General features: G+C 46.1%; 1 protein-coding gene, 1 long non-coding RNA gene and 1 other non-coding gene across 4 annotated transcripts; 1 reads left to right on the top strand and 2 right to left on the bottom strand.

The window, feature by feature from the left end:
• Positions 1–114: 114 nt before the first annotated feature.
• TTL (tubulin tyrosine ligase) lies at positions 115–26,338 on the bottom strand. Of its 2 annotated transcripts, none has more exons than XM_031441256.2 (7): positions 26,086–26,338; positions 23,896–23,974; positions 17,709–17,941; positions 10,241–10,376; positions 8,839–9,063; positions 6,033–6,176; positions 115–628 (listed from the first exon to the last, which is right to left on the bottom strand). In XM_031441256.2, exons 1-7 carry the CDS (start codon positions 26,240–26,242, stop codon positions 514–516), a joined length of 1,089 nt encoding a protein of 362 aa, XP_031297116.1. In that variant the 5' UTR covers positions 26,243–26,338; the 3' UTR covers positions 115–513. The 2 variants fall into 2 exon arrangements, with proteins under 2 accessions (XP_031297116.1, XP_031297115.1); XM_031441255.2 differs by having other exon boundaries at positions 8,839–9,108; positions 26,086–26,337.
• On the top strand, positions 622–6,038 carry LOC116149553 (uncharacterized). Its single transcript, XR_004133157.2, has 3 exons — positions 622–803; positions 2,577–2,876; positions 5,246–6,038. It is a non-coding gene; the product is annotated as an uncharacterized LOC116149553 (long non-coding RNA).
• On the bottom strand, positions 8,606–8,677 carry TRNAA-UGC (transfer RNA alanine (anticodon UGC)). The gene has a single exon. It is a non-coding gene; the product is annotated as a tRNA-Ala (tRNA).
• Positions 26,339–27,792: the final 1,454 nt, after the last annotated feature.

Genomic DNA, 27,792 nt, shown 5'->3' with positions numbered 1-27,792 from the left:
CGAGCGAGGCACATGGCGGCCACCTCCCAAGTGCTCCCACGTCCCGCCCCCGCCCCAGCGCGGAGGCCGCAGCCGGGCCCGGAGCTAAGGCACTAACGCGGCGGGGGGCGGGCGGGCGGGCGGGCGGGGGTGGACACCGATGGCGGCAACCCCGGCGGGGAGAGGCGCTGCCCACAGCGCCGCCTTAGGGGAAAAATCAGACTTTTCAAAGGATGAGGACGTAAGATAAGCAAATCCCTGTTTTTCCCCCCTTAGAAGAACATTTTGCTCTCTGCTCAGAGTAACCTACTGCAGTTTTTGAATCTCAGTAGCAGTGCAGAGAGGTCCACCCGGGGACCTCCGGGCAGCCACTCCCGGGCAAGATGCCTTTCCTTCTCCTGCGCTCTCCCCCATCACGTCTCTGCAGCTCTTCCTCCAGTTTGCCTTGATAACGAGCAAATCGGACACGTCTCCTTCCCCCGGAGCAGGGCCCCGTCGCGCGTCTCCCGAGGCAGCTCTGGGCACCTCCCTGGGTCACAGCTTGACGAAGGCGGCCGGCTGGGTCTGCGGCTGCTCCACGTCCGGGGGCGGGAAGACGCTGGCGATGGCAAGGTCCACGATGCCCTGGCACAGCTCTGCGTAAAGCTTCCTGAAATCGGTTCAGAGAGACCGTGTTGAGGATGCTCATCCAAGTGCAAGCGAAAAATCAAAGCTTTTTCCACCAGGATCTGCCTAGGAAACTCCACCGCACATTTACCAGACTGCTGTCCACTGTCGGTACAAACACGGAAGGGGGCACTACGTGAAGATAAAGCCTCCACTCAGTAAGTACTTCTAGAAGGTCTTGCAGGTGAACAGACAACTCCTGCTCTGACCTGAACTTCAGGGAAGACAGGCAATTTCAATAGAGAATAGGGGCCTGCCTTTAGGGGGTACACACAGAGGGGCAGGCTCTCCCCAGGGAAAGCTCCCAGGCAGTGCGGTTGAGGGGACTTTAGGAAAGATTCCCCAGAGTGACAGCTCTGCTGAGACCTGGAGAATGAAGTCGGATAGAGAATGGATGACAGGGTAGAAAAAACAGGATAAAGGAGGGGGAGACAGACATAAAGAAGGAGGGTGAGATGAGATGGGGGAGAAAGGCAGGGAGGGAGAAGGAGGGAGAGTGGGGATGAGGGGGAGGGAGGGAGCAGCCCCACCGCGAAGAGAGAACTTGGGGCATGTCGGGGAACTGGATCATCGCGGTGAGAGGCTGGAGACAAGGCAGGGCCTGATGCCTCGTGCAGGGGTCTGGACTTCAGCCAGAGGCAACGGGACCACCAAAGCAGAAAAGTGAGGCAGGAACCCCTCTATCCAGTCTCTTCAGCGTAGCAGTGAGGGCCTCCATCTCCCCACCCACTCATTCCGTACAGGGCTTCTGCCCATTTCACAGGGCAACTCTCACAGGACTGGCTCTAACATAGGGGAAAACCAGACCACTGTGGTCCAGAGAGAAAACCCACATCTGAGATGATGCTCTGGGCCAGATGTGCACACTCAACTCACTCGAGACCCATCTGGAAGGGCAGGAGCCCAGGCCAGCCCGACCTAGAGGAACAGAGGTGAAGAGTCTTCAGTGCCCTGATTTCTATAGGATGCTATACCCCAATCTCCACCAAACAGGAAATCTTCACAAAAGAATTCCCATCCCCCCGATGCAATGGCAGATCTCTGCCATCATCCTCCCCAGCACAGACACCTTTTCTCCAACCCCGTTTCCTTTTATGGCCCTTGAGGCTGGAGCTTCTACGTTCCAAGCCCTCGTAAGCCCTCTGGGAAGAAAGCTCATGCAAAGCCATGCGTCTGTGATCTGCTGTGGGAACTCCTAGCTGCCAGCTGGCCTTCATCTCTCCTGCTAGCCACTGCTCCTTCCTCTCTCCCCCTCCCCAGTTCCCCAGCCCCTGCCCTCTGTCTACACGAATCAAGTCCCATTTTCAACAGTCCAGTGTGCCCACGCTACTCAGCTTCTCATTCTGAAGGGATAGTGAGGCCTGCAAGGTAGCTGTTAAACTTGGCACTTGGCAAGTCACCATGAGCCACACTTGGTGAAACACACTGTGTTTGGTGTTTCATGATGCTTGTCCTTAACCACCTGGGAAGGCATTTCCCAAAGAGAATTCTGGGGTTGGGTGGAGGGGAGGAGAGGACACAGCGTCCACTTGGCTGAGTCAATTCAATCCTCGGATTGCTGGTGTAGGATGTGCACCATATGCAGGCAAAGTGTGTCTGTGAACACCCTGCTCATTTCCATACAAGATGAGTCGGCCATATTTTCACATAAGCAAAACAATGGAAACTCTGGTTCACAAGACTTTTCTTTGACCACATCATCATGTCACCACCTCTGTCTACCCTCTTCCCCATCTACCCTTAAGAAGCAGGCAGAAAGGTATTTGAAAGTTTACTTCCTTCAGCACAAGAACGAGACCCACCTGCCTCCTGGTGTGGCCTGGGTCCCTTGGGGCTTTCAAAGCCACCTCACTGTGAGCTCCCATCCCAAGAGTCCTCCCCACTCAAAATCACGAACCAAAACCTAGACTCTTGTTTCTTTTCTATTACAGCGATTTTAACACAGCATGACAGTATAATTAATTGGATAGTGTCTGTCTCCCTCATCCAGTGGACTCCTTGACGACACTCATTTTCACATGTCCCCTGAAAACCCCGCTGCTCCTCCAGATCGTGCTGCCCTCATGCGGACTCTGAGCAAAGGGAATCCAACAGACAGTGAGTGGCTGTGTGGGAGCTGGCGAGATGGAGCCCAAAGAAGTTGGTGAACATTGATGCAGGGGTTTATCACTGGAGGCCTCTGTCGGGCTCCAGCATCATGACCTGACCCTGCAAAGCACCTTAGTGATCAGGTGAGTTCCCACCAGGCGCATGGGCACTACTGACAGAGCAAAAAGTCCAAGTTGTTACTCAGCACTCTGACTAAACTAAGTAGTTGCTGCTTCTCCACCCTCCCATGCCTGGGGATCCTTCAATCCTTACATGGAATAAAAGAGGCAGATTCACCTTTTCCAATTCAGAGACTGGACGTCTACCCAGGAGCCAAAGCCCTTAGGGCCAACGGTAAATAAAGGGTCCAATCTCTCCTGGAAGTGTTCCGGGCTATCTGGAGACTGGCCTGGGATAATCTATGCTTGGAATCAAAGAGCTATCCTGCAGAAAATTGCTTAGCGAACATCTGATAGGCTTCAGGAATAAACAGAAACAGAATCACTTCCCCCTCCACAAGACAGTGAAATTATTTTATTCCTTTCTTACATTGTATACTTGGAGGCCTGACTGCATTTTATATTCTGGTCCCTCCACCGCCGTGGAGATGTAGTGGCATCCCCGTCTTTAAACACTTGAAGCTGCCACTTAAACACTCTCAGAGCTCTTTAGAGTAAGTAGACCGAACCTCCCTGCTTCCTGAAACCCCCATCTTGGCTGATAAATCCGATGCATCGAAGCACCAATGTCACTAGGGAGCATCAGGAAGATAGAACGATGTCTCTACTGAAATAAAACCCAGCAGTTACTGAGTCAGGAGAGAAAAAGTGTTAACCAGGAACACACACTCTGTCCCTCCAATTAATATTTACAGGGTAGGATGTGCCCAGCACTGTGTTCAGTGCTGGGACTCCAAGGAGGAAAAAAAAAAAACAAACAAGGCTACCGCCCTCGCGGTGCATACATCCTGGGAAGAAAATAAAAATGAGTTGATTTGATGGCAGTTAGCGTAATGAAGTGAACGACCAAGGCTCTGGCTGGAGAAAATCAAGCATGAGGTTGTTCAGGGAAGGCTGCCTGGAGATGCCATTCTGACAGAGCAGCAGCCAGCCATGATGAGCCTGGGCCAGGGGCGGGTACAAGACCCCATGGCAGGTAAGAGTCATCAGGGGAATGGTGCTTAGGATGAGGCTGGAGATAGGGCCGAGGCAGCAGCCTTGCAGGTGGAGGGGAGCCTGGCTTTTATCCCAGGTGCAACGGGGAGGCTAGAAAACAACATGGTTTCCACTGACCGCTCTGGCTGCTCTGGGGAGAACGGACTTTCCTGGGACAAGAGCAGAGGGCGAGATCCCAGTGAGGAGGCTCTCTGCAAAAGCAGAGATGTTCTTCTGCGGAAGAGGAAGGGAGTCGGGAGTGGAGGACTGAAGAGGCTGGTGGCAGAACCCACGCAGCCCCAAAGGACAGAACCAAAGGGTAATGGAAAGGGGGAGGCAGGATCTCTGTCAGGCTTCTGGCTTAGGACCTGGAAAGAGAGGACCTGGACATTCACTGTGATGGGCAACTCTGGGGTGGAGTGCCTGTCAGACATCCATAGACATCCTTGCAGGACGCTGGGAAGACAGGTGCAGATACTGGCCTGGAACTGTGGGCTGCAATGCAACTGGGTGATTTTAAAGTCATAGTGTGCAATATGGTCTCAGCTGGGGACCTTGAAAGAACAGTTTCTGCGGGGTGGGTGGGATGGAAGTCAGCCTGGAATGGACCAGAGCGTGACTGGGAATTGAGGAAGAGGAGACCACTTGTGCAGGTGTGGCTCTCCGGAAGTGTGGCTGGGAAGGGAGCAGGGAGGGAGTGCTCACCAGAGCAGGATGTGGCTTTTTTAATAATTGGGAAAATCTGCTGGGTACCACCTGCTGATAGGAACTGTGCAGCAAAGAGGGAGAAAGTAGGTGAGGAAGGCAAGAGGACAGGGGAAGGGAGGGGAGGGAGGGGAGGGAGGGGACTGGGTCCAGAGAGCAGGGGACAAACCTTTGGTAGGAAGGACAGGAGAAGACGGGCACCTCCTGTAGATGTGGTCAGGGAGGATGTGAAACATCCCACTCTCCTCCATCCCTGGCCTGCTTAACTCACCTTCCTCCTTCAGATCTGTTTCAAGCACCACCTCCCAAGGGGACGTTTGGCTCAATTATATCACCTTCTGACAACTTTTACTCTATGAAAGTGCTTGTCCCAGCTTGCAATCTACATTTGTTTTATCATTTGTCCACTAATGGCAGGGCCTGTGTCTCTTTGCTCACGACTGTGATCTGGAGCTCAGTCCGGGGGTTAGGGTTAGGGGTACCGAACAGGTACTCGTTAGCTATAGACACTGACAAAGGAGGTGGAATCTGGTGGAATCCACTGATGAAGGATGCTCATGGCTGTGACCTGCCATGTCACAGCCCTGGAGCAAGAGGCAAAGGCTTGGCTTCCAAGGAGAGAACAATTCATGTGTTAACACTGCCCCCTGCAGGTGTGCGCCTTTCTCCTACCCAGTTGGAAGATCACCTCAATTTCTCCAAGATGTGGATGTGGGGAGCCATGAAAGGGTCTTAACGCCGATGAATGTGGATCTTGAGAAGAACCAACAGTCTTTGAGGATTAAGTCGCAGTGACTCCTTTCCATGTAAGGCCTTCCACAGTGTGGACCAAACTCGCCTTTCCAATTCCATCTCTCCTTACTCCACAGAACACCACACTGCAGCCTGCAGGCAGGTTCTGGCCACCTGTGCATCCCCTACAAAGCCTGGCACAGAGCAAGGTCCCAATGGACATGGAGGTCCCCTCCCCCTTGGCTCACGTGATGCTCTCCTCTTACACCCCAGCTTCAGCTCCACCATGTCTGTATCTTCTCACACCACCTCCTGCCCAGGGAGCTCCTGAGCTTCTTGGCCCTCACTGTCTCCCCCACCGACAGGACCCTGCTGATTCCTTCCCTTGTCTCACGAGAGGGTCTCCCTGATATTGTTAGGTTTGTTTGAAATTCTCACGACATCGACCAGCCATCTGAGCACAAACTAAATGTGTAATACATACAGGTAGGAAGTGGGAGAGGAAATGACTCAGCAGCGCCCCCTGTTGGCCAGGGTCCTCCCAAAGTGCTCCCGTTGGCAGGCTGCTGGTACATCCTGATGGCACTCAGAGCCTAGGCTTGGACACCTGGCGGGCAGGAGCTCACCACCTTGCCAAGACAGGCTATTCCAACTGTGGAACTGACTGACCCCCCCACCCTGTGAAAACACAGTGGCGTTCAGGCTTACTGAGCACAAGCAGGGGCGCCGTTGACTTCAATGAGCCAGACCTTCAGCTCCTCATCCACCATGAAGTCGAAGCCGAAGAGCTGGAAGCTCTGGTAAGGGAGGTGCTTGGTGCTGATGGCAGGCTCCACGCTCAGGAGGCAGCTCCTGCGGGGCAGAGGGGGAGAGCTCGCTGAGAACGGGGTGGGCCAGGGAGAAGGCCCACGGAGATGCGCTTGGATGATTTTACATCATTTACATCAAATGTGCTGATGAAAAATTAGCTTCACTTAATTCTCTCTTTTAAACGTATTACCAACAGATTACTCAAAACGATGCTACTTACTTGTTAGAAAATTCTGCAATCACTCTTGTTCCTACAAGTAGAGGCTGCTTTCCCAGCACAACGCTGAGTCACCACGATCCCTGTGAATGTGGATTCCTCCAACAGGTGGGCTATGCCACATTTCCATGTATTTTTGCCATATTAAAAAAAAAAATGGACCACCACTTGAGTGATGAGCAGAATTTGCAAAAAAAAAAAAAAGAATTTGCAAAAAATCCCCTTCACTTCTTTCACTAGCTCCAGTTTTAATGTCAAATTGTTGCTTTTAATTAAAAGCTTTATATGTTGAAATGAGATACTGAAATATAGAATAGAATTATTCTTAGGATTGACTACTGTTGGCAAAAACTGGAGGACTTTGGTGACACAGTAAAGGTGATAGCTGTCCTTCACCACAGCTGTATATTTAGAAGGAAACAGGTATGTCCTTATAAGTAAGTCCTGGTTCATGACTTTAAAGAACTGAGGCTGCGTTCCAACTGTGAACTTGGAGCCAAAGTCTTGCTCTCCCAACCTCCCTCCACCAGTCCCCCACCTCAAACGTCAGTTTCCCTCTTTTTCCCCAAAGAGGAAACATTTTCTACAGATGTGTTTAAACCTTTAAAAATAATTTTAGGCAGTCAGCCACTTAAGAACCAATTAGAATAAAAGTTTCTTTTCCCTGTTCATCTTTAACCTGCAAGCCACAGATCACAGTTTTTTCTATAGCTCATCTCTTTTCTATGAGAGAACACCCTTTTAATTAAAATGTCCCTTAAAATATTATAATTAAGAAAAAATTTTAATTTTAATAGATGCTCATGATAAAAAAGAAAAAAACCCCACCAATATTGAAGAATCAAAAGTGAAAGAAACATCACCCTCCAAAACAGAAAGGAAAACTTGAGCGCCAAAAGCAAAACGAAGTATTTTTTTATCTGCTGAGAACTCAAGTTAATAATTTACTTTAAGGAATTTTTTATTTTTATCATCAGAAACTTTCTATAGTACATCTTTTTTTTTTTTTTTCAGCTGGAGTGGGAAGTTTGGGGGAAGCTAGCAGGGGGAAAAATAGAACAAGAGAGCAGTGAGGTGCATTTACAGTACCCAAGAAGCAACGTCCCCTGAACTGCTCAGAACAGCGAGGAGGACGGGGGTGCGGCAAACATCAAAAAAATCTTTTGCCTAAAATAGGAATTCTTTCTTCTGCACACTCGGCTTATCTGGGGTCAGAATTCCAACCACACGTTATTCCCTGAAGAAATGGAATGCTGAGTGAGCCATGGCATTTTTCCCCTAGACTCTGTGTAAGAATACATTAAGGAAAAAGATTCAGTCCTCATGACAGGGTGGTGACGACAGAGCAAACAGACCATGGAGCAGAACAGAGATCCCAGGAACAGAATCTCACACCAACAGCCCCTTGATTTATAACAAAGGCACAGCAAAACGCAGTGGGGAAAGGACAGCCTTATGTACAAGTGACCCCAGGTCAATGGGATATCCTTGTGGAGATCCATAACACTTGACAGACAGCAATTCAGATAGATTACAGGTCTCAAATACGACATAAAATTCAGAGGTCCATCAGCTACAGAAGGGATAAGGCGTGGGATATTCACACAATGGAATATGACATAGAAATAAAAAAGGATTAACTACAATGGGCAACAATATGCAGGAATCCCACAGACACAATATTAAAAAAAGGTGAGTACAAAACAAACAAAAAATAATACAATTCCATATACATAAAGTTTAAGAAGAAGCAAAATGAATCTATGGCGATAGAAGTCAGAAGAACAGTTGTCCTCGGCAGGGAGTCTATATTTCAGGGAGTTCAGGGGAGTCTCCTGGGGTGCTGTGCGTGTTTTATACCCTGATTTGTGTTATGATTAGGTGAACATATGCATAACTAGAAACTCACTATGCTAGACATTCAAGATCTGTGAACTTTACTGTACGCACGTGATACCTCAATTTAAAAAATCTTTACTGGATTTAGTAAACTGTCATAAATGAATAATAACATTATAAAATTATCTCCATGCATGTTAAGACCAAGAGAAAAACCAGACAATAGAAACAGGCCTGTAGGTCAGGAGTTGGCAACATTTTTCTACAAATGGCCAGATAGTAATTATTTTAGGTTTTGCAGGCTACACAGAGTCTCTGTTGCAAACCATTTTACAATAGTTAAAAAATACAAAAACTGTTTTTTAAATTAATTTATTTATTTTGGGGGGAAGTTAGTTAAGTTTATTTATTTTAATGGAGGTACTGGGGATTGAACCCAGGACCTCGTGCATGCAAGGCGCACACTCTACCCCTGAGCTATAGCTCCCCCAACTCAGATTCTACAGATCTTAAAAGGATATTACAGGGATATAGGAAATAATTTTTGTCCTTAAGTTAGACAACTTAAACAAAACGTTTCCTTGAAAGGCACAAACTCCCAAAGCTCCTGCAAGACACCTACCACCAAAGGAGATACAATTAATTTACCTTATTATATGTTTGATTTGTAGTAAGATACTGCTTTCCAGGGTAATGTTCAAAGCACTGGTCAGGTACCGATTAAACTCCTCGAAGAACATTTCGTTCCCTTCTTCATACTTTCCGTAGTTCTTTGAGTACTCCTTCTGAATGCAGTGATTGGTCAAGTGGCAGGTTTTGTCCTGGAAGTTATCCGTGTGGTACGGCTCTGAAGCAGTCCGAAGCACACCCTCTCTGTAGAGGTAGATATTATACTGATGATCCACCAAGACCCAGCTTCTGCAAGTCAATCAAAATACCAGTTTATTCGGGTTACCCCAAGTTTCTCCGTATTATATATATCATTCCCCACCCTGTGATTTTTCTGGGAGGAAGCAGAGCAAGGAGGTAGGTTCAGAAATTAGACAAGGCAAGCGATGACAAGACAGTGGATTATCCCTGTAAGGGGGCAAACAAAACATTTCACCATAAATGACAAGGAAGACTTTGAACATTCAAAAGACACACCATTTTGAAGAGATGAGTGGTTTGGCTTTTATGGTTAATCTATGAAACCCCCAGTTGCCGTGTTTGCTCTTTTAGTAATCTTAAGACTGTTTCTGTTGAAGCTGATCTGACAGGACTGGTGCTCGAGAGCAGCAGGTCAATATGAAGGCGTCAAGGTGACAAAAAGTCCTCACTGGGGAGGTGACAGCAAGGCCAAGAGCAAGGTAGGGCCGGGGCTGCTCAGCTTTTGAAAGCGCCGCAAAACCTTTTTCTCCTTGCCAGGTCCTTCGCTCAGAAGGTTAAACTCCAAAACCCTGAGGTGTGTTCATGAAACCCTTAAAATGTGGGACACACATCATAAAATGATGACACAGTCTTCGCAGGGTCACACGATCTGCTGTGTCTGGGTCATGTGTTCTGTCTATCCCTCTGCTTCTTTCATAAGCAAGCCCCACAGAGATACCCTTCTCTCAGGATCCGCAAGTCATCTTCATTACAGAGAATATTTAAAAAAAAAAAAAAGAAAAGAAAATGCATCATCTTAGTAACCTTTTCTAGAAAGACAAGAGAAACGGTGAAAGAAAAACAGAAAATTAGGTACAGAAACTCAGTTTCATCTAGCTGCACTCAACTCGGGCAACACTTTAAAAAAAGTATTTATTTATTTATTGTTGTATTATTTAATTATTTTTTTATTTTGGGGAGGAGGTAATTAGGTTTATTTTTAGAGGAGGTACTGGGGGTTGAACCCAGGACCTCGTGCATGCTCAGCATGTGCTCTACCACTTGAGCTATCCCCTCCCCCACTGGTAACGTATTAAACATGGTCAAATACTTCCTCACGCTCCAGGTCAGCCCCCTCATCACACACCACTGCTTTGTTTCCAGATTAGTGAAACAAAAACTCCGGGCACGAGTGCATTACCGAATGTCAAACTTGCGATGACCTGGCTCCAGAAGCAGAGGGTGCTCAAGGTATTTCTGGATCACGTGCACCTGGCCCTGGTTGTCTATGAAGTCCAGCAGCTCTGCAGCGTCCGAGGAGATGAGGATGCCTTCACCTACCAGGGCAAAATCAAAACGGAATCAGTCCAGCTCATCCTAAGGGGAAAAGCTCTCTGCAAAGCCAGAAAGGGAACGCTGACAGCAGGTAGACACGGATAGAAGGCTGTCCCTGGCCTGCTCACTTTTCTTTCTGCGTCCCTTCCTTCCTCCAGTGGCTTACACAAGAGCACCAGGGTTATCCAACCCTCTCTCCATGTAGGGCTGTAAACACTGTCATGGCAGGTTCCAAGCAGGAAATTTCATGTTTATGGATATTCAGAGTGTCTGAGCACCCTAAATCCATGCTGCTTTACTACTGGTCACTGGCTCCCACTGTAAAGGCTGTATGCTGCTTATGACCAATTAACCCCACTTGTAACACTGTGTCTTACAGAAATACCAGGTAGGTTAGGGCATAAAGACAAATGGACAAGAACATTCCTGCAGCACTGTAATAGTAAAAGGCTGGATAGATTCAAAGCATCCATCAACATTAGATAAATGATACAACACTGGGGGGTAGGGTATAGCTCAAGTGGTAGAGCACATGCTTAGCATCCACAAGGTCCTGGGTTCAATCCCCAGGACTTCCTCTAAAAATAAATAGGTAAACCTAATTACCTCCCCCCTAAAAAATGAAAAAAAAAATTAAATGATACAGTATCTTTTTAAACAGTTTTGAGATCTATTTTACATACTATAAAATGTATCCTTTTAAAATTGCAAAGTTCAATGGATTTTAGTGTATTTAATAAGAGTTTTCCAACCATCCCTACAATCTAATTTTAGAACATTTTCATCATCTCCCCCCTAAACCTCATACCCATCAGGCAGTCACTCCCCACTCCTTCCTCATCCCAGCCCCTGAGGACCACTAACCTACTTCCTGTCCCTGCAGGTTTGCCTTTTCTAGATGTTTCATATAAACAGAAGCAGACAGTATGGGGCGCCTTCTTGTCTGGTTCTTTCATTTAGCACAGCGTCTTTTAGCTTCATGTTGCAGCACGTATCAGTACTTCACTCCTCCTTCCCAGGACTGAATAATGCTCCATTGTGTGGCTATATCACATTTGTTCTATCAGTCAACTGATGGACATTTGGGTTGTCTGGCTCTTATGAATAATGCTAATTTGCAATGAAATTTTTGTGTGGACCTATGTTTTCAATTTTCTTGGAAATATACCTTAGAGTGGAATAGTTGGGTCACACGGTAACTGTTTAACTCTTTAAAGAATGACCAAACTGTTTTCCCAAATGGCTACACCATTTTACATCCCCACAAGCAATGCACAAGAGTCCCAATTTCTTCACATCCTTGCCCACACACGTTATATTCTGTTTTCTTGACTACAGCCAAGCTGGTGGGTGTGAGTGAGGTAGTGTATTATCATGGTTTTGGCTTGCATTTCTCTAATGACTAGTAGTGTTGAGCACGTTTTCATGTGCTTATTGGCTATTTGTCCTTTTTCTTGTTTTGGGAAATATCTATTTAGATTCTTTGCTCATTTCTTCACTGGTTATTTGTCTTTATTACTGAGTTATAAGTGTTATACAATCTGAATACAGGTACCTTATAGACATACGATTTGTAAATATCTTCTCTAATTCTGAACTGTTCCGTTATTGCACAGAACCCTCATGTTGCCCTTTCAAAGCCACAAGAACCTCCCTCCACATCACCCCTCCCCAAGCCCTGGTAGCCGCTAATCCATTTTCCATTTCTGTAATTTTTGTCATTTCAAAAATGTTATATAAGTAGAATTACACAGTGTGTGCTCCTTGAAAGTTGTTTTCTTCACTGATAATTCCCTGGAAATTCATCCAAGTTGTTGCATTTATTAATGGCTCATTCTCTTTTACTGCTGTGTAGTATCTCATGGGATCAATTCACCCTAGCTTGTGTCATCATTGAGCTGTTGCAGGACATTTGAGTTGTTCCCAGTTTGGGCCATTACAAATAGAGCATCTATGAACAACCGCGTACTGGTTTGTGTGTGAATGGAAGTTTTTGTTTCTCTGGGGCAAATGAATGTGTAATTTTGGGGGTGAATGATTATCACAGGTTTAACTGTATAAGAACTTGTCAAACTGTTTCCCAGAGTGGCTGCACCAATTTCAATTCCCATCAGCACTGAAAGACTGATCCAATTTCTCCTGACCCTTGCCAGCGTTTGCTGTTGTTACCATTTCTTATTTTAGCCATCTTAACAGGAGTGCAATGACAGCCCACTGTGGTTTTAATTTGCATTTCCCGAATGGTTAATGACATTGAAAATCTTTTCATTTGCTTATTTTTCATCTGTAGAGCCTTTTCAATGCTTTCATGTCTTCTGCCCATTCTCTAATTCGACTGCCCCCCTTTCGCCTCTTTCTTAAACTGGTGAACTTTGAACGTTATTATATATTCTACATACGAGTCCTTTTTCAGACACACAGCTTGAAAATATTTTCTCCCAGTCCACAGCTTATCTTTCCATCCCCTTGGCTAGGTCTTTCACAGAACGAAAGTTTTCATTTTGATGAGGTTCAACTGATCAGTTTTTACTACTGTGGATCATACTTTCGGTGTCAAGTTTAAGAACTCTCTGCCTAGCATTATCTATTTTTTTTCCCGAAAAACTAAAAATTTACATTTTATATTTAAGCCCATGATCCATTTTGAGTTAGTTTTTGTATAAGGTGTGAGGTTTAGGTTGAAGTTCTTTTTTTTTTAGTTTATGGATATCCATCTGCTCCAGCATCATGTGTAGATAGCCTAGCCTTCCTCTACTGAACTGCTTCTGCATCAATGTCAAAAATCAGGTGGTTATATGTGTGTGGGTCTCTCTGTCCTGCCGATTCACATTTCTGTTCCCTCCACCAACACCACAGTGTACTGATTACTGAAACTTTATAGTACACTTTGGGATTAGGGACAATGATTTTTTTCCCCCTTTACTCTTCTTTTTCAATATTATTTAAGCTATTCTAGGGCCTGTGCCTTTCCATATGAATTTCAGAAGAAGCTGTATGTCCACAGAAAAACTTGCTCAAGTCTTGATAGCAGTCACCTCAAAACTATAGACCAATCTGGGGTGAAGGGATATCTTCACTATGTTGAGTCTTGCAATCCATGAACATGGTATGTCTGTCCATTTATTTAGGTCCTCTTTGACTTCCTTCACAGTTGCTCTGTCATTTTCAGCATATACACCCTGTACATGTTTTGGTAAGTTTACGTCTAAGCATCTCATTTTCTTTGGGGTGGCTTTGATTAGTATCGTATTTAAAATTTTGGTTTTCACATGTTCATTGTTAGTATGAATTGAAAAAGAATGTGAGAAGAGTTTGATTGAACCTGTCTTTGCCTGTACATAAAGGAAAGTAATATGAAAAAGTAAAAATAATTCTGTTAGGAAATAAGACTATGGTTAACTTTTCCATTTCCCTCTAATGTCATGTGTTTTCAAGGATAATATTTTTTTTAATTATAAAAATGTATGTATCTCCTTACTTTCCTCCCATTATTTTCTCATCTACCAACCAGCATTAAGAGATATTATTTTCAGTAAGAAATAGCTTACATAAGGAAATTGCATGAAGAAAATAAGGCTGGAGCATACAGGAAGGAATGTGACCAGACTGTGGAGAGCAAGGCATCAACAGGTGACAGAGACAGAAATGCAATTGATTTTTGTGTGTTGATCTCATATCCTACAATGTTGCTGGACTCAATTTTTATTTCTATGATCTCCTACCTATGCTTTAGATTCATAGCATATCTCTACTTGGGTCTCATGCTTAATTCAGTACAAATTAGTTCATTAATTTAATGATTCATCTTTCCTAAAAGCCAACCCCTTTTACAACTACCCCATTTCTGTCACATTTGGTTAGCCTTTTAAACAAGAAACAGCAAACCAATTTGGAAAAGTTCCCTTCCTCTCCTTTTGTAATGAACATTATTCAATTCCATTTCATCTCTCTTAGGAACCACACTCAGATTTCCCGGTTCCTCTTTATTTCCATCTGCCAACTCTTCAGTACAGACCTCAGTGTCTCCTCCTGCACAGCACCTTGCATACTACTTCTAGAATAATCATCCTAGAATAAACATCATTTTCCTACTAATGCCCTGAAACTTCCCCATAGTCTTATTTCCTAACATAATTATTTTCATTTTTTTCATAGTACTTTCCTTTATGGGCAATGGAATACTACTCGGGCAAAGACAGGTTCAATCACAGTGAACTCATCTCATGTTCTTTCACTTCATGTTGCCAAGATTTTTCACTGTTTCAATACTTACTTCACATTTATGTTACCGACCAAAGAAATATCCCATTGTGTGGATATAAAAAATTACACGTGTTTACTGATTGCTGGACAACAGGGATGTTTCTAAATAAAATTTTGCTATTACAGATAACATAGTGGCAAATGTCTTTGCTGTAGGTCACCCTTGTTTCTTTTAAAATATTTCCCTGGAGTAAGTTTTCAGGAATGAGATGAGTGGGTCAAAATATATGAACTCTTTACGACTCATGCTCTGTGTCACCCTGCTGCTTCTTCAAAGGAATGTGTACCACTAAGAGGGAGCAGCTCACAAGCTTTCAGCAACAATTATCACTAAAGGGTTTTGTTTTCTTATTTTGTAGACGTAAAATGATACATAAACCCCACATTTATTTTGCAAGTTTTGGACACTAGTGTAGCATGTTTCCATGTGATTGTTAGCTGTATTTCTCGTATCATTTGTTATATTCTCACTAACTAAACCTGGAGGGTATTTGTTTATATCCTCACTAAATTATGTAGGAAGCTTGGGGTTCATCAAGGAGCTTCAAGGTCACAGTCACTGTGGTTTTTTTGTTCTCTGTTCCCATCTCAACTTTTAGTTTATCTGGAAACAGATACACCTTCTTTCAGACTAGATTGTGGGTCCATGAAGGCAAGAGAATCGTGTCTGTCTCATTTATCTCTGTTGTCTCCAAACGTTCATTACTTTTCTTATTCACTCATTCCTTCATTCACTCACTCACTACATACACTGAACCTCTGCTGCATGCCAGGTGTCGTCCTGGCCCCAGAGAGACAGATGTCACACGGTCTGATTGGGCTTTAACAGGATCTCTGTCTACTGTATTCTGTGTAGACTCTGGAGAACGGCCAAGGACAGGAAGACAGGGAGCAATGCTCCTGGTGAGAGGCGAACGTGACTCAGATCTAAGACGGGAGGTGGAGGTGCTGAACAGCAGCTTAATACTGCACACAGTATAGTACAGCTAAGCCAACTATACCCAGCATGTAGCAGGTACTAAATATTTGTTTAACAAGAATAATAGTCATTTACTCAGCCTATTAGTTTTTATTTATTGGAGGGGGTGGAGATTAGGTTTATTTACTTATTTATTTTTTAAGTGGAGGCACTGGGGATTGAGCTCAAGACCTCATGCATGCTAAGCGTACCCTCTGCCACTGAGCTGTACCCTCTCCCCCAGCCTATTGGCTTTATTTCGTAATTCCCAAAGAAAACAAATCCACGCCACTTATATCCTCAACTCCTAAAGCAAAACGTCTTCTTTGTTTGGCATTTTAATTTCTCTTTACCTCTCTCCACTGCTGAGCATCACTCTGTCTTGTGTTGGTGAGGGTCCAGGGACCACCCAGGCGGGATCACTGCTATGACTTGGCAGGTCCTTCTCAAGTCCATGACACAAGATGTCCTTACAATGGCCACCCTGACTCCAGCCCCAATCCACAGGAAGAATGTGGAATACTGTGGAGGACTATTTCCTCTTTCAATGCCTCCATTTACTATTAGCACAAAGCTAGGGGACAGTCCTTGAGAAGAGGTCACAAAAAGGGAGAGCAGTAGGTAAGGTACTTAGCTTGTGGCAAAAGCCCAACTCTGTCACTTCCAGGAGATTCCAGGTGATGCCCTCCTGTCTCATGGTTGGTGGAAAAGAAGGTGAGGCCCACTGGACCAATGGCCAGATGGCCTTCCAAGGCAATAAAAGAAGAAGTAAGTTCAAAATGGAATGGTTTTTAAAAAGAGCACCTAGAGGGTTGGGTATAGCTCAGTGGTAGAGTGCATGCCTAGCATGCATGAGGTCCTGGGTTCAATCTCCAGTACCTCCCTTAAATAAACAAACAAACAAATAAACCTAATTACCACCCCCCCAAACAAACAAAAGAGCATCTGATGGTAGTTATAGACAGAAACTGTGTTATGTGTTCATTACACTGGGAACAGCCTAGACTTTAAGCCTGAGTTAATATTACATACCTTATGCCTTCTAAGCATTCATTCAACACGCATTTATTAAGTGCCCATGGGGAGGGTACAGAGATGAACAAGACAGAAAGTCTGTGTTTATACAGAGCTTGCAGGATTACGGGGGAGATGAACAGATGAACAAACATGTAGCAGAGGGCTGGGAAGAGGTTCATGTAAGCAGAGAAAATTAAGCAGGGTAAAGGACAGAAAGCAAAGGGCACAGGGGCTATTTTAGATCAGAAAAGCCTCCCTGACAAGGCAACATCCGAGCTGAGAAACAGAAAACAGTCCACGAAAGTGCATTCCAGGGACAGAGACAGATTTAGAGCATCTGAGGGATGCTAGGACGGCGCTGTGGCCCCAGTGCAGTGAGCAAAGCCAAAAATAGGGGATGAGATCAGAGCTACGGACAAATGTCAAGTGGTCTAGACTTCCTTCGGGACTCCGGAGTTTACTCTGACTGCCTTGGGAAGCCAGCTGCTAAGTCTCAAGCAGGGAGTAACAGGATCACGTGTGTGCTTCTGAAACCTCACCCCGCCCGAGAGCAGAACTGCTAGGAGCAGGCGCTGCGATGGCACAGATTTGAGAGAACAGGGGCTTTGATTTCGAGATCCGTGGAAATGGCAAGAAAAAGTCTGCTTAGGCTATACTGTGAAAGTGGAGTCAGCAAGACTTGCTGATGCACTCGGCATAGATGGTCAAGGGAAGAGCAGCCACGGATGACTTGCAGGGCTGGGGCGTCACAGCCCGGGTGAAGGGCGGGACCGCGCACTAGGTGGGAAGGTGGGAAGCCGAGCAGGCTGGGTGGGCGGAGTTGGGAAGGAAATGAATTCTAGCTCAGACACGTTAAGTGTAAAATGCCTGCCGTTGGATCTGGAGCTCAAAGCAAAAGACTTCAGCTGCAGATACACAGTTCTAAGTCTTCAGAACGTAGATACACAAAACTACGTAACTAGATGTGGTCTCCACCCTCGAGGATTCAGATGAGAGTAGTCACTCATGGAAAGGCATCATTCAAATCTAACACGCGACCGAACAAAGCACAGCGGGAACCTCCAGGAAGGGAGAAGGGGCAGCAGTGCCACCTCACCTTTGGCACCGGCGGATGACTTTGCGATCCAAACGTTGCCCTCTCCATCTTCTTTCTTTCTGTTATAAGAAGCCAAGAAATACTCTCTTTCGTCTGTTCTTGAGCTATGGATCGGGGGGTGGATTCCATTCTGAGCTGGAGCAACTGGGGTCTTGAGATTTGTTGGATAAATCACATAGGACTCAGGGAACCACGTGCAGGACTCGGCCAGTTCTGGGCTTGTCTTGATGAGCCTGGAAGATGACAGAGGGTCAGTCTCTGTTCTGTACGCTCTGTCACTGTATTCGGAAAGGACGGTGCTTTTCCCCAGAGCTCTCCGAGGAGGCAGGGCGTGGCCTGGGGCAGGAGCTGGTCTCTCTGCTCTTGGCCTCCCTGGGCCGACCTCCACTACACCACTGGGCAGCGCACAGCTGTCCCGTGTGACCTTACACTCACGCTCCCGTCAGTTAATTCAAAAGGGGCTTAATACCCAGAACTATAGCTCCTTTAAAAATGCATCTCTAAGGGAACTTAACTTGAAGTCATCCTGAGCCAACATCTTTTCAACAAATATGCTGTAGCGGAGCTAGAAAAAAAATGCAGTGGAGAACTGGGAAAATTATTCAGATGACTAGCAAAAGTACTATCTCGGCCCAACGCTGGAGACAAGAGGCTAATACTTAGGAATCTGAGTTCTCCAACGACTTATTTTAGTTCTTCATTTCTTGCTTTTAGCTCAGCCTGGCTTCAGCGACAGAATAAGGAAGAATCTTTCTAACGGGACAGGGGATTCCAGTGCTCGTCACTAAACACACTTCCTGTCCACATACCCCCCCCCCCCACCACTAAGGCCCTGGGCAGGCACTTAATAAACACACAGGCTTATCAGGGGCTTCCCACCGCATCTCCTGGGGAATCAGACCCCTGGGGGAGGCCAACAGCATCACATTTCAAAGATGACGCACTGGGTCACAGAGAAGAACATTTCCCAAGGTCACAAACATAGGAAGAAACAGGAAGGATGCAAGCCCTGAACTCCAAGTCCTAACACCAACCTTACCCTTGCTCCCCACGAATCAGAGGAGGGAGGAACCCACCCGGAGACATCCAAGGCCTTCCCTGAGCTACGCACCCTCTTCCGTCTAGAACAGAACAGGTAAAGCCTGGGTTATGACTCGCCTGCAAAACCCAGCCTATGAGTGAATGGCAGAAACAAAGAAAAGAAATTATAAATTGAGATTTTTTTTAAAGTTATTTTAAAGTTAAAGGTGATAGAACTTAACTTAAGGAACTCAGAGAGACAAAAAATAAATACGTTTCTAACTCACTGAGTGTTCAGCTCTATTTGCATCGTCCACTATGGTGGCCACCAGCCACATGGAGCTTTCAAGTACTTCCGAGCACTTGAAAAGTGGCCAGTGAGACTCAGGAACTGAATTTTAAATTTTGTTTAATTTTAATTTAAAAGCTGAAGCACCGTAAAACACGTTTCTATCAAGCACAATGTTACTGTTTCTGCAGGATGACCTTCCACTGTGACCACTGCATGACCTAAGACATTGTTGGAGGGTGGCGTGGGCGTCAGGCGCGCGTGCTGCTTCTACTATTGTCCACAATCACATCACTGTTCTACTCAGGGACAACAGAGTGATTCAGTTCACGTGAACTTCTTTCCAGGCACTGATGAGACATTATAATGTGTTTATTCTGCAGACAGCACAAGTTACAGTGGTAGCTAGGTAAGTTATAATTGGTACACGAAGTGTAATCATTTTTCTAGTTGAAAAATAAATATGGGCAAATTTTTAAATGTCAAACAAAGGCATACTATACTGTTGATGTGGGACTGAGTGGCGATGCAGCAGGTAAAAATATGGCCAGATAGTGAAGAAAAAATAAACACCAGAAGAAGGTACGTCACAAATTTCACAATAAATTGTGATTACAGATGAAGGAAAAATGAAGTTTGTTGTATAAAGGAGACATTTTCAGGAAATACATAATGAATTTGATGAGCTTCTTCCTCTCAACAGTCCAAAAAGCAGCAATGAAATAAGTGGCTGAAATCAGAACTAAATACTCTACAAAAAAACTTTAAACACATGTTTGATAGGATTTGAGCTTGTAATGTTGGTCAGCTTTAAAATGACTTGGATTCTTACACCAAAAAGAAAACCATTTTAGATGGAAATGTGGTAAAATAAATTACTTTGAGGAAAAGACTAAACAAGATACTTTATAAAAAGTGAACAATCTTTTAGGTAAGCCACCTATAACAGCCCATAGAGTAGCATTTCTAACCATCTTAAAAACTGATTAAAAATTTGAACATTTTAAAGTATTTTTCTTCAGCTATAGATGAGTTGTGTGATTTAAGAGATGTTGTCCAATTAATACTTTATATGTTGTGCCTCAAAAGATTTCCAAATATATGAAAAAATGTTGTCAAATTGCAGCCTCAAAACTAAACTCCTGGTGAAGATATTTTTTAATCTTTCACATCTGTCAAAGAGGAATTTCACCTACATGTGAAAAGTCAGTTTTTATCATGGCAGGCAGTACTTCAGCTAGGTTGGGTTAAAATCTGGACTTACTGGGATTTGAATAGACTGATGTCTGCTTTATTGCTTTACTCTACTGTTTGATACATACTGAAAAGCATCTGCACTCAGCACAGATACAGCTGTTAAAATGGTTCACCGTATACTTGCAAATGCTACAATGACTCTCCAGGACAAAACCGATGGAAGAAACGCAAGAGGATGAATTGAATGATACTGTTCTTTGCCAACACTCAATGATTGAGAGATGGAAGTTTTACAAGATTTCCTGTACTGTTAGCTATAATTCATATTTTCTTGAAATAAGAGAAATGCTTGCCAAATCATTCTTTTCATTCAATTATCCATTATTTCGCTCAATAATCAAAGATGAAAAATGGCAGCATGATTTATGTTTTGTTTTGTTTACCAAATCCACACTGCATATGAACAAGCTACATTTAAAGTTCCAAGGGTAAAGATCTTATTTATGACCCAGCCAGACAGGTGTGAAAATTTATGTTCTAACTTCATAAAACAAGTCAATAATAATGACTTAATATACTTTTATAACATGTCTCAATACGCAGAAGATTCTCATTGTAACAGATGGCATTGTGCAAACTGACTATAAAAACTAAAGAAAAATTTCAAGAACACTGTTGATACTGATACATTGAGAGTTTTTTTTCCAATTTATTCAACACTTCCTTCGAATTCAATATTAGTGATAATGAGTTGATACATGAGTTGGTGAATTTAGTCAACTTGAACATTATTTTAAAAAAAGATACACTTTTGCTTCAAAGTCAAATCAATTCTAATAAAATGAATCTGTTTTGTCAATGTATGTGTGAGTATTAAAGGAAAATTATTTTTCGGTATTTAATTCAGTTACTGAAAAACTTGACTTGGGTATGTAACTCTACTTTTCAACCAGATTTTTATGAAATTTAAATACAGATCCAGCGTTTCCAATGAAAATGTAGTGTCTGAGTTAAGATACGTTATAAAAATGTTAGACACTATATATAAAAATAGATTTTAAAAAGTTTCTTCTGTACAGCACAGGGAACTACATTATTCAATGTCTTGTAATAACCTTTAATGAAAGAGAATATGAAAACAAATACATGTCTGTATATGCATGACTGGGACATTGTGCTGTACATCAGAAACTGACACATTGTAATTGGCTGTACTTCAAATAAATACATACATAAACAATAAAAATGCAGTTTGAATTAAAAAAAAAAAAGATGGGCTATAAGCGTAAAATACACACCAGATTTTGAAGACTCGGAATGAAAAAAGAAGAATCTCTCTCATTAGCTGTTTTTTATATTAATTCCATGTCAAAATGACATCTTAGATTTATCTGGGTAAATAAAATATATTATTAAAATAAACTGCACCATTTTGGGGTACTTATTTAAAATTACATGTGTGGCTAGCATTCTGTTTCAGCTGGACAGCTGGTCAATAGGATGCCCTTCATCCGGAGGCCTCATTTCCTGCACAGAACCAAGTCCAGTTTCTGTAGGAAGTCCCAGACATTTCTTCCATTTCCTCATGGGCCCATTGGAGAAGCCCTTGCAAATGGAGGTTTAGTCACACCTACAAGGGAGACACTCACAAAAGGAAAAGAAAGCCTCCAGGTTGGGCCAGAAGGACAGCTCTTCAGGCCATGGGGCCTTGATGAATTTCTGAAACTCCCTGAAGTGACAGGCACTTGCTGTACAGGGTCCAGCACAGAACACTAACAAGGCTCTGGGAAGCCCCCTGAGGGGCGCCCAGTCACACTGCCCACGGGCTCCATTTGTACAGATGAGAACCGTCCTTACTCAACACTAACTGCCATGACCATGGGCAACCCGGCTGTCTTCTCTGAGCTGCCACTTGAGATGACATTGTTGTACAAAAGAGAGACAAAACAACAAAGGAAGCCATCACCCCCAAGAATGACTACTGCCCCTCGCAGGACACTGGACAGGATGACGGAAGCTTAGGGGATGGTGACCACCACAGGGGCCCCCAGGCCTGCGTAAGTCATATCATCATTCATAAGGAGCACGTCACATGCCACGGAGGGACAGAGTCCCCAAAGATGGGCCCTTGGGATTCCGAGTGGCGCTGTTCAAGGTCACAAAGGTTGCGATACCTTCTAGACTTGGTTATGACTCCAGCTCTGTACTCTTTCCACCTTATTGTAGCTGCCAAATACGCAAATATAGAGAATCTGACTTTTCACACACCCTCTGCTTTCTATTTAAAAAACAAAATTCTACCTTTATCTTTAGGAAAAAATAAATCATCATGGAATAAAGAATGAGTAAGCATTTTATAAAAATTTCTAAAAGAATAATCTGGGTAAACAACCATGTCCCACCTCTACTCCTAGTTCTGGTGAAACAGCTGTCTGCACTCGAAACATGTAAGTATGTTATAAGAAGATTTCAGAAAGCCTCATTCCCCTTTAAGAGTAGCTCATCCCAGAGAGAAGTGAACACATGAGTCACAGGGGCAGTGAGTCTAAACAAAACGGTGGGAATATGCCTACGAACACTCAGCCCAGCAAGCATCTAGAGCCCAGAGGGCAGTGTGAGTGGGGGAAAAGAGCATATGCATTGAGTCGCATCTTCCAGTGTCTTCTTACCTAAATGATTTGTTTGGCTACACACACGTGCTCACAAGTCACCATGGAGGGAACACTGGAGACCTGACTTTAGGGGCCATACCCACCCTTCAATTCTACAGCGTGAACTAGACACACACATTATTCCAAGCCTTTCCGTAAATTAACTCAATTAATTTTCACCACAACCCTGGGGTAGTTACTATTATTATCCCCATTTTATAGATAAGGAAACTAAGGCACAGAGTCAAATGCCCACTGTACCACATGAATCACCTTATTCAATCCCCACAGCCTCTTTATGAGGGACATACTGAGGCTTCGTGGGATCAGAAAATTTGCCCAAGCTAATAAGAAGAGCTGAAATTAAAACCCAAGCTGCCGATCTAGATCTTAATCACTGTGTAACGCTGCTTCCTTCCACCTATGACACTGCTCCTACGGCACCTAGCTGTAAGCCGACTGCTCAGAGATGGGCGGCGCAGCAGATACGGTTACATTCTGCCCAGGTGTCCTTCTGAGGGGACCCCTGGCTGCTCGGAAAGTTGGCTGCCAAGGGCTCATGCACACCCAGGGGCCAACCTCTGCCAGAAATGCCAGGGAAACCATGTCCTCTACCGCCCCCTACAGCCAATGGCTGAGTGATGCTGAAGCACAGAATATCAAGGGACTACTCTGGGTGCCCTTCACTCCCAAGCCCCGTGGAGTCAGGCTGAGGCGAGACTCCAGCTGAAACCAAGTCTTTGCTGCCCTGTCCTTGGTTCTGAACGAGTTTCTCCTGAGAGCCCTCCCCCCATAAATCACTTATGCAAGAAGCCCTGTCTCAGGGTCTGCTTTGGGGAGCCTCATCCAAGAGACCATGTACCTGCAGCAAAGTGTGGATGGCAATCAAAGAAGTGACACTCGCTGGTTTTTAAAATAAAAGGATTTCTGCCCTTTAAAAACAAGCCTACATTTTTGCTTAAGTTGCTTCAGTATGAAAGCTAAAAACAGTTCAGTAGAAAATGGAAAACAGGTCTTAAAGAACACTTACTTCACTAAAGAAGCTTTGCGACACAGTTTGTCGGCCCCTCTGTAGTAATTCACCAACTGCATCAACCCAGGCTCGTGACCTGTGAAGGAAAGAGGAGGCTCAGGAGGGAGACAGGGTGGTGGGAATGGACAACATCAGCACCAGCACACAGAGCGAGAGCCGGGTGTCACACCCAGCTCTTCTTTCCCCTGGACTGGTTGTTAGGACGGGAGAAATTCTGTTGCTTTGCACATCCAACTGGCAATTCTCACCCTCCCCCAAGTGGGTGTTATGATAACCGCATCACAGGTCTGCTAAGGACCTCTGCTGCCCTTGTTTTTATTTCTTAGGGTGGAAGAGTATTTTCAGTTTTGCCCCTCCTTGATCCCTACTGCACCTACGGTACAGGACATCTCCTTGGGTTTCACCCAGTGTACTTTAAGCCAAAGGTAAATATCCCCAACAGTGAAAGCACATAGCCGTTTGGTTGTGGGATGCTGTCTTCCTTCCCACAAAAACCAACTGTTTCCTGATCATTTGCTGACTTCATGGTAACCGTTTAGGATTTGGACCCTCTAGGATTCTGCTCCTACACCCTAATCCTGAGCCTCACTGCAGTGCCAACCACCCCTGCTTCAGCCCCCACAGAGCCATTTTGGTCAGCTTTTAATGTTAGGATTCCACCTAAGCTCTTACAGCCGGGCCCTGCCCAGTCCAAAGAGGAAAGTAAGTCAGGCAGGGAAGCAGACAGACCAAGGAGGAAATAAATGTTTTCAACTATAAGCAGGTTTTCTTCTTTTAGGGAAGGTATACTTGCTGAAGGCTTCCTGGGGAGACAGCTGAACAAAAGGAATCTCTAGGCACAATCTGTCTCTTCCAAGATTTCTGGAGGTTGGACTCAACCCTTCTGCAGGGTTTCCATCATACATTATAAACTTGCGTAACAATAAGGAGTTGTCCATGGACCCATCCCGAAGAAAAAATTTCGGTAAGGCTATGCTGAAACCCCCTTCATTCCTCAAATCGTTACAATTCTACAGGCCCCCTCCCAACTGCCCTCTCTCTGGCTAAGTTCACCAAGGGCTAGTCAGTTCCAAACCGCCTACTTTCAGTCTTTGCCTGTTCACCCTCCCCACCCTCTGATCACACCTATTTCTAAAAACTCTTCTCTCCTGGACGTAGAACACTGCTCTTTCTGGGATGCTCTCCAAGGCAAAGATGACTTTTCTTCATGATGGATTCTCCCATTCTGTCTTTGGCCATAGGATTGGGTCCCCACCCCAGGGGAATTTTGGCAGGGAACATGGCTACCCCGAGTGAGGCTGCGATTCCCGGATGACTGTGCAGTGAGGAGAGGCCATGAGACTATGCTCAGGTCAATGAGATGTAAGTTGAAGGGATCTGCACAACTTCTGGATTACGTAATCTAAAAAGGAGCGACTGGTCCTCTCCTTCCCCTTGCCCCTTCCTACAAGAGATGTAGATGTCGTGGTGCAGCTTCAATCACGGGAAAGAAGGGAACTCCCTCGGGGAGGGGAGGGGAGGGGAGGGCAGAGAATCCACTGTCGTGTGAAATCTGCATCCAACGCACCGCTGCGAGAACGTGTTCTTTGGTGAAGCTAGAAGGTCTAAACTCAGACACCCTTACGCCCTTCCCTGGGCTCACTGCTGAAGCTCCTGCTTTCAGAATCCAGAGGTCTTTTCCAGGTCCCCTGACAGTTAATCTAAGCCTCCGGGCAGCTGAATCCTCTGGGTTTTCAACACACACAAGCATCCCTCCCGCGCCAACACAAGCAGGGCGGAATCCTCACTGGAGAAAATTTGCAAGGTGACTCCAGCCTGATGGCAGCTGCCGGCTCCGGGGAGCCTCGCCCGGCCCGGCGATCCGCCCAGCGGACCTGCCCGATTTGGGGGCGTCGGACCCGCGGAATCCGGGGAACGCGCAGCCTCAGCTCCCCGCCCCGGGGCTGCCGGGACCGGTCATTGTCGGGAAGCAGCCGCGGCCCCGGGAGCTCGCACCGCCACTCCCGCCCCGAATCAGACTTAGGAGACAAGAAAGCATGAAAAACGATGGGTTTAGCCCTTTAGGGGCGCTTTATTTTTTTTTTTAAACCTGCTCAAGGAACGTCGGAGGGGAAGGTTTCTGACCTTAAAACAAAAGCGCTCGTTCTAACGGGGGGGAGCCGGAGGGCGCGAAATGGGGAAGCTCACCCAGTCTCCCGAAGGGCAGCCGGTTCCTCTCTCCCAGCATCAGGTTGAACCTGGGGTTGTCCCGCCTCAGCCTCCTCCAGTGTCCGGTGGCGAGCAGCAGCCGGGAGACCTCGGCGTAGACGCTGCTGTTCTCGTCGCGCACCACGAAGGTGTACATGGCGGAGGGCCGCGCGCCCGAGCCGCCCCGGCAGCCGCCGCAGGGACCAGCCGGCCAGCCGGCGGCTCAGCGTGCGACCCGCGCGGGCGCCCGCAGCACTCCGGCCCCGCCGGCCCCGCCGGCCCCGCCCCGCACGCTCCGGCCGCGCCCCCGCGCCCGCCCCCTGCGCCGCTAGGGCGCCCCCGGCTGCGCGCGCGCCCGGGCGCCCGCGCGTCGGCGCGAGCGGCGAACGCGGCCCGGACGCCGCGCCCACCCCCGGCGCGGCCCCGCCTCCGCCCCGTGATTCCGCGCGGCCGACCCCGCGGCGGGCGCGAGGTGGGGGCCTGTGCGCCAGGGGCGCGCCCCGCACCCTTCCTGGGCCGGCTGCCAGCTGCCGCGGGTGCGGGGGCTGGGGGAGGGGGTGCGGCTTCAGCCGCAGCATCCGGGGCGGGCGGGGCCAAGGGACCGGAAGCTGGGGCGGTCCTCCGAAGCCCAGGGTCACAGCCAGGGGGCGGTGCCAGCGGAAGGTCCCTTTTTAGGGAGGCTTCCTCCGGTAGCCTTCTACCTACCGTTTCAAAAGGACATTTTGTGGATAAAAACAAGAAGTTCTAAGGCCCCATCCTGTGTCCAAGATGCCTTTCTTTACTTTCCTGCTTAAGGACCGCAGAGAACACGAAGCGTTCAGGCAGGGGCTGGTTTCCTTTGGGTCGAATGCTCCTCTCAGCTGCTGAGACCTCCTGGGTGGCGCACAGCCTGGGGTGACTTTAGACTCGCGGGTGGGAATAATCGCGTAAAGGCCCCGGGGTCCCCGGACCCCACAACCCGCCCTGCCGTTTCCTTTCTGCGGACCTCGATTTCCTTTCTAAGTGAGAGGAAGCTGGTTCTTTAAAGTCCCTTCGGTTCTGATACCCCACTCTATCTTTTAAGAAACTTTTGTGTGTGTGCGTGCATTTGAGGGACAGAGAGAGGACTCTCAGATTTCCTGCAATCTTCCTGCACTTCCTCATAAATCACCCACATCGGCAATGCACCTCACATCTTTTACTCTTCTTTAGAGAAAGAACACCCTGGGACCTCTCCCCATCCTGCTCTTCTTGTGCTCACGGTACCTGCTTAGCATAATGTGTAATGTGAACGCGCTCTCCTCTCTCCAGCATTTTGTCCATATTCCCTGGGACGGGTACTTGCCTATTTTGCGCAAAGCCAACAGCTCGGCCACCACCTGGAGGCAATCACTGGCTGTGGGAAGCTCACTCAGCAGGAGAAATGGGGCAGGCCCAGAAGAACTGGGGTGATTACACTTCCTTCTCCCCTACTCCCCGCTCCAGCTGTCCAACATCCATGAGGTATGAGGGTTGGTAGATAGTGCCCTGGCTTCCTCACCCCTCCAGTGAACAAATCTGTGGGGAAGCAGGTATCTTACACTGTTTCAGTGCTCATCTGCAGAAGAGTTCCAGTTGTCCACAGCTGCAACCTGCTTGTTCATGGATCTTCTTTTGGATTCCTTCCTTTTCCTGGCTTGCTGTCCCATTGCTCTACAGATGTTTCTCAGGATCACATCCCAAATAAAC

This window comes from Camelus dromedarius, chromosome 33 (assembly GCF_036321535.1).
Source record: "Camelus dromedarius isolate mCamDro1 chromosome 33, mCamDro1.pat, whole genome shotgun sequence".
NCBI lineage: Eukaryota > Metazoa > Chordata > Mammalia > Artiodactyla > Camelidae > Camelus > Camelus dromedarius.
The sequence above is the reverse complement of the archived record's forward strand: the minus strand, read 5'-3'. Positions and strand labels throughout refer to the sequence as shown.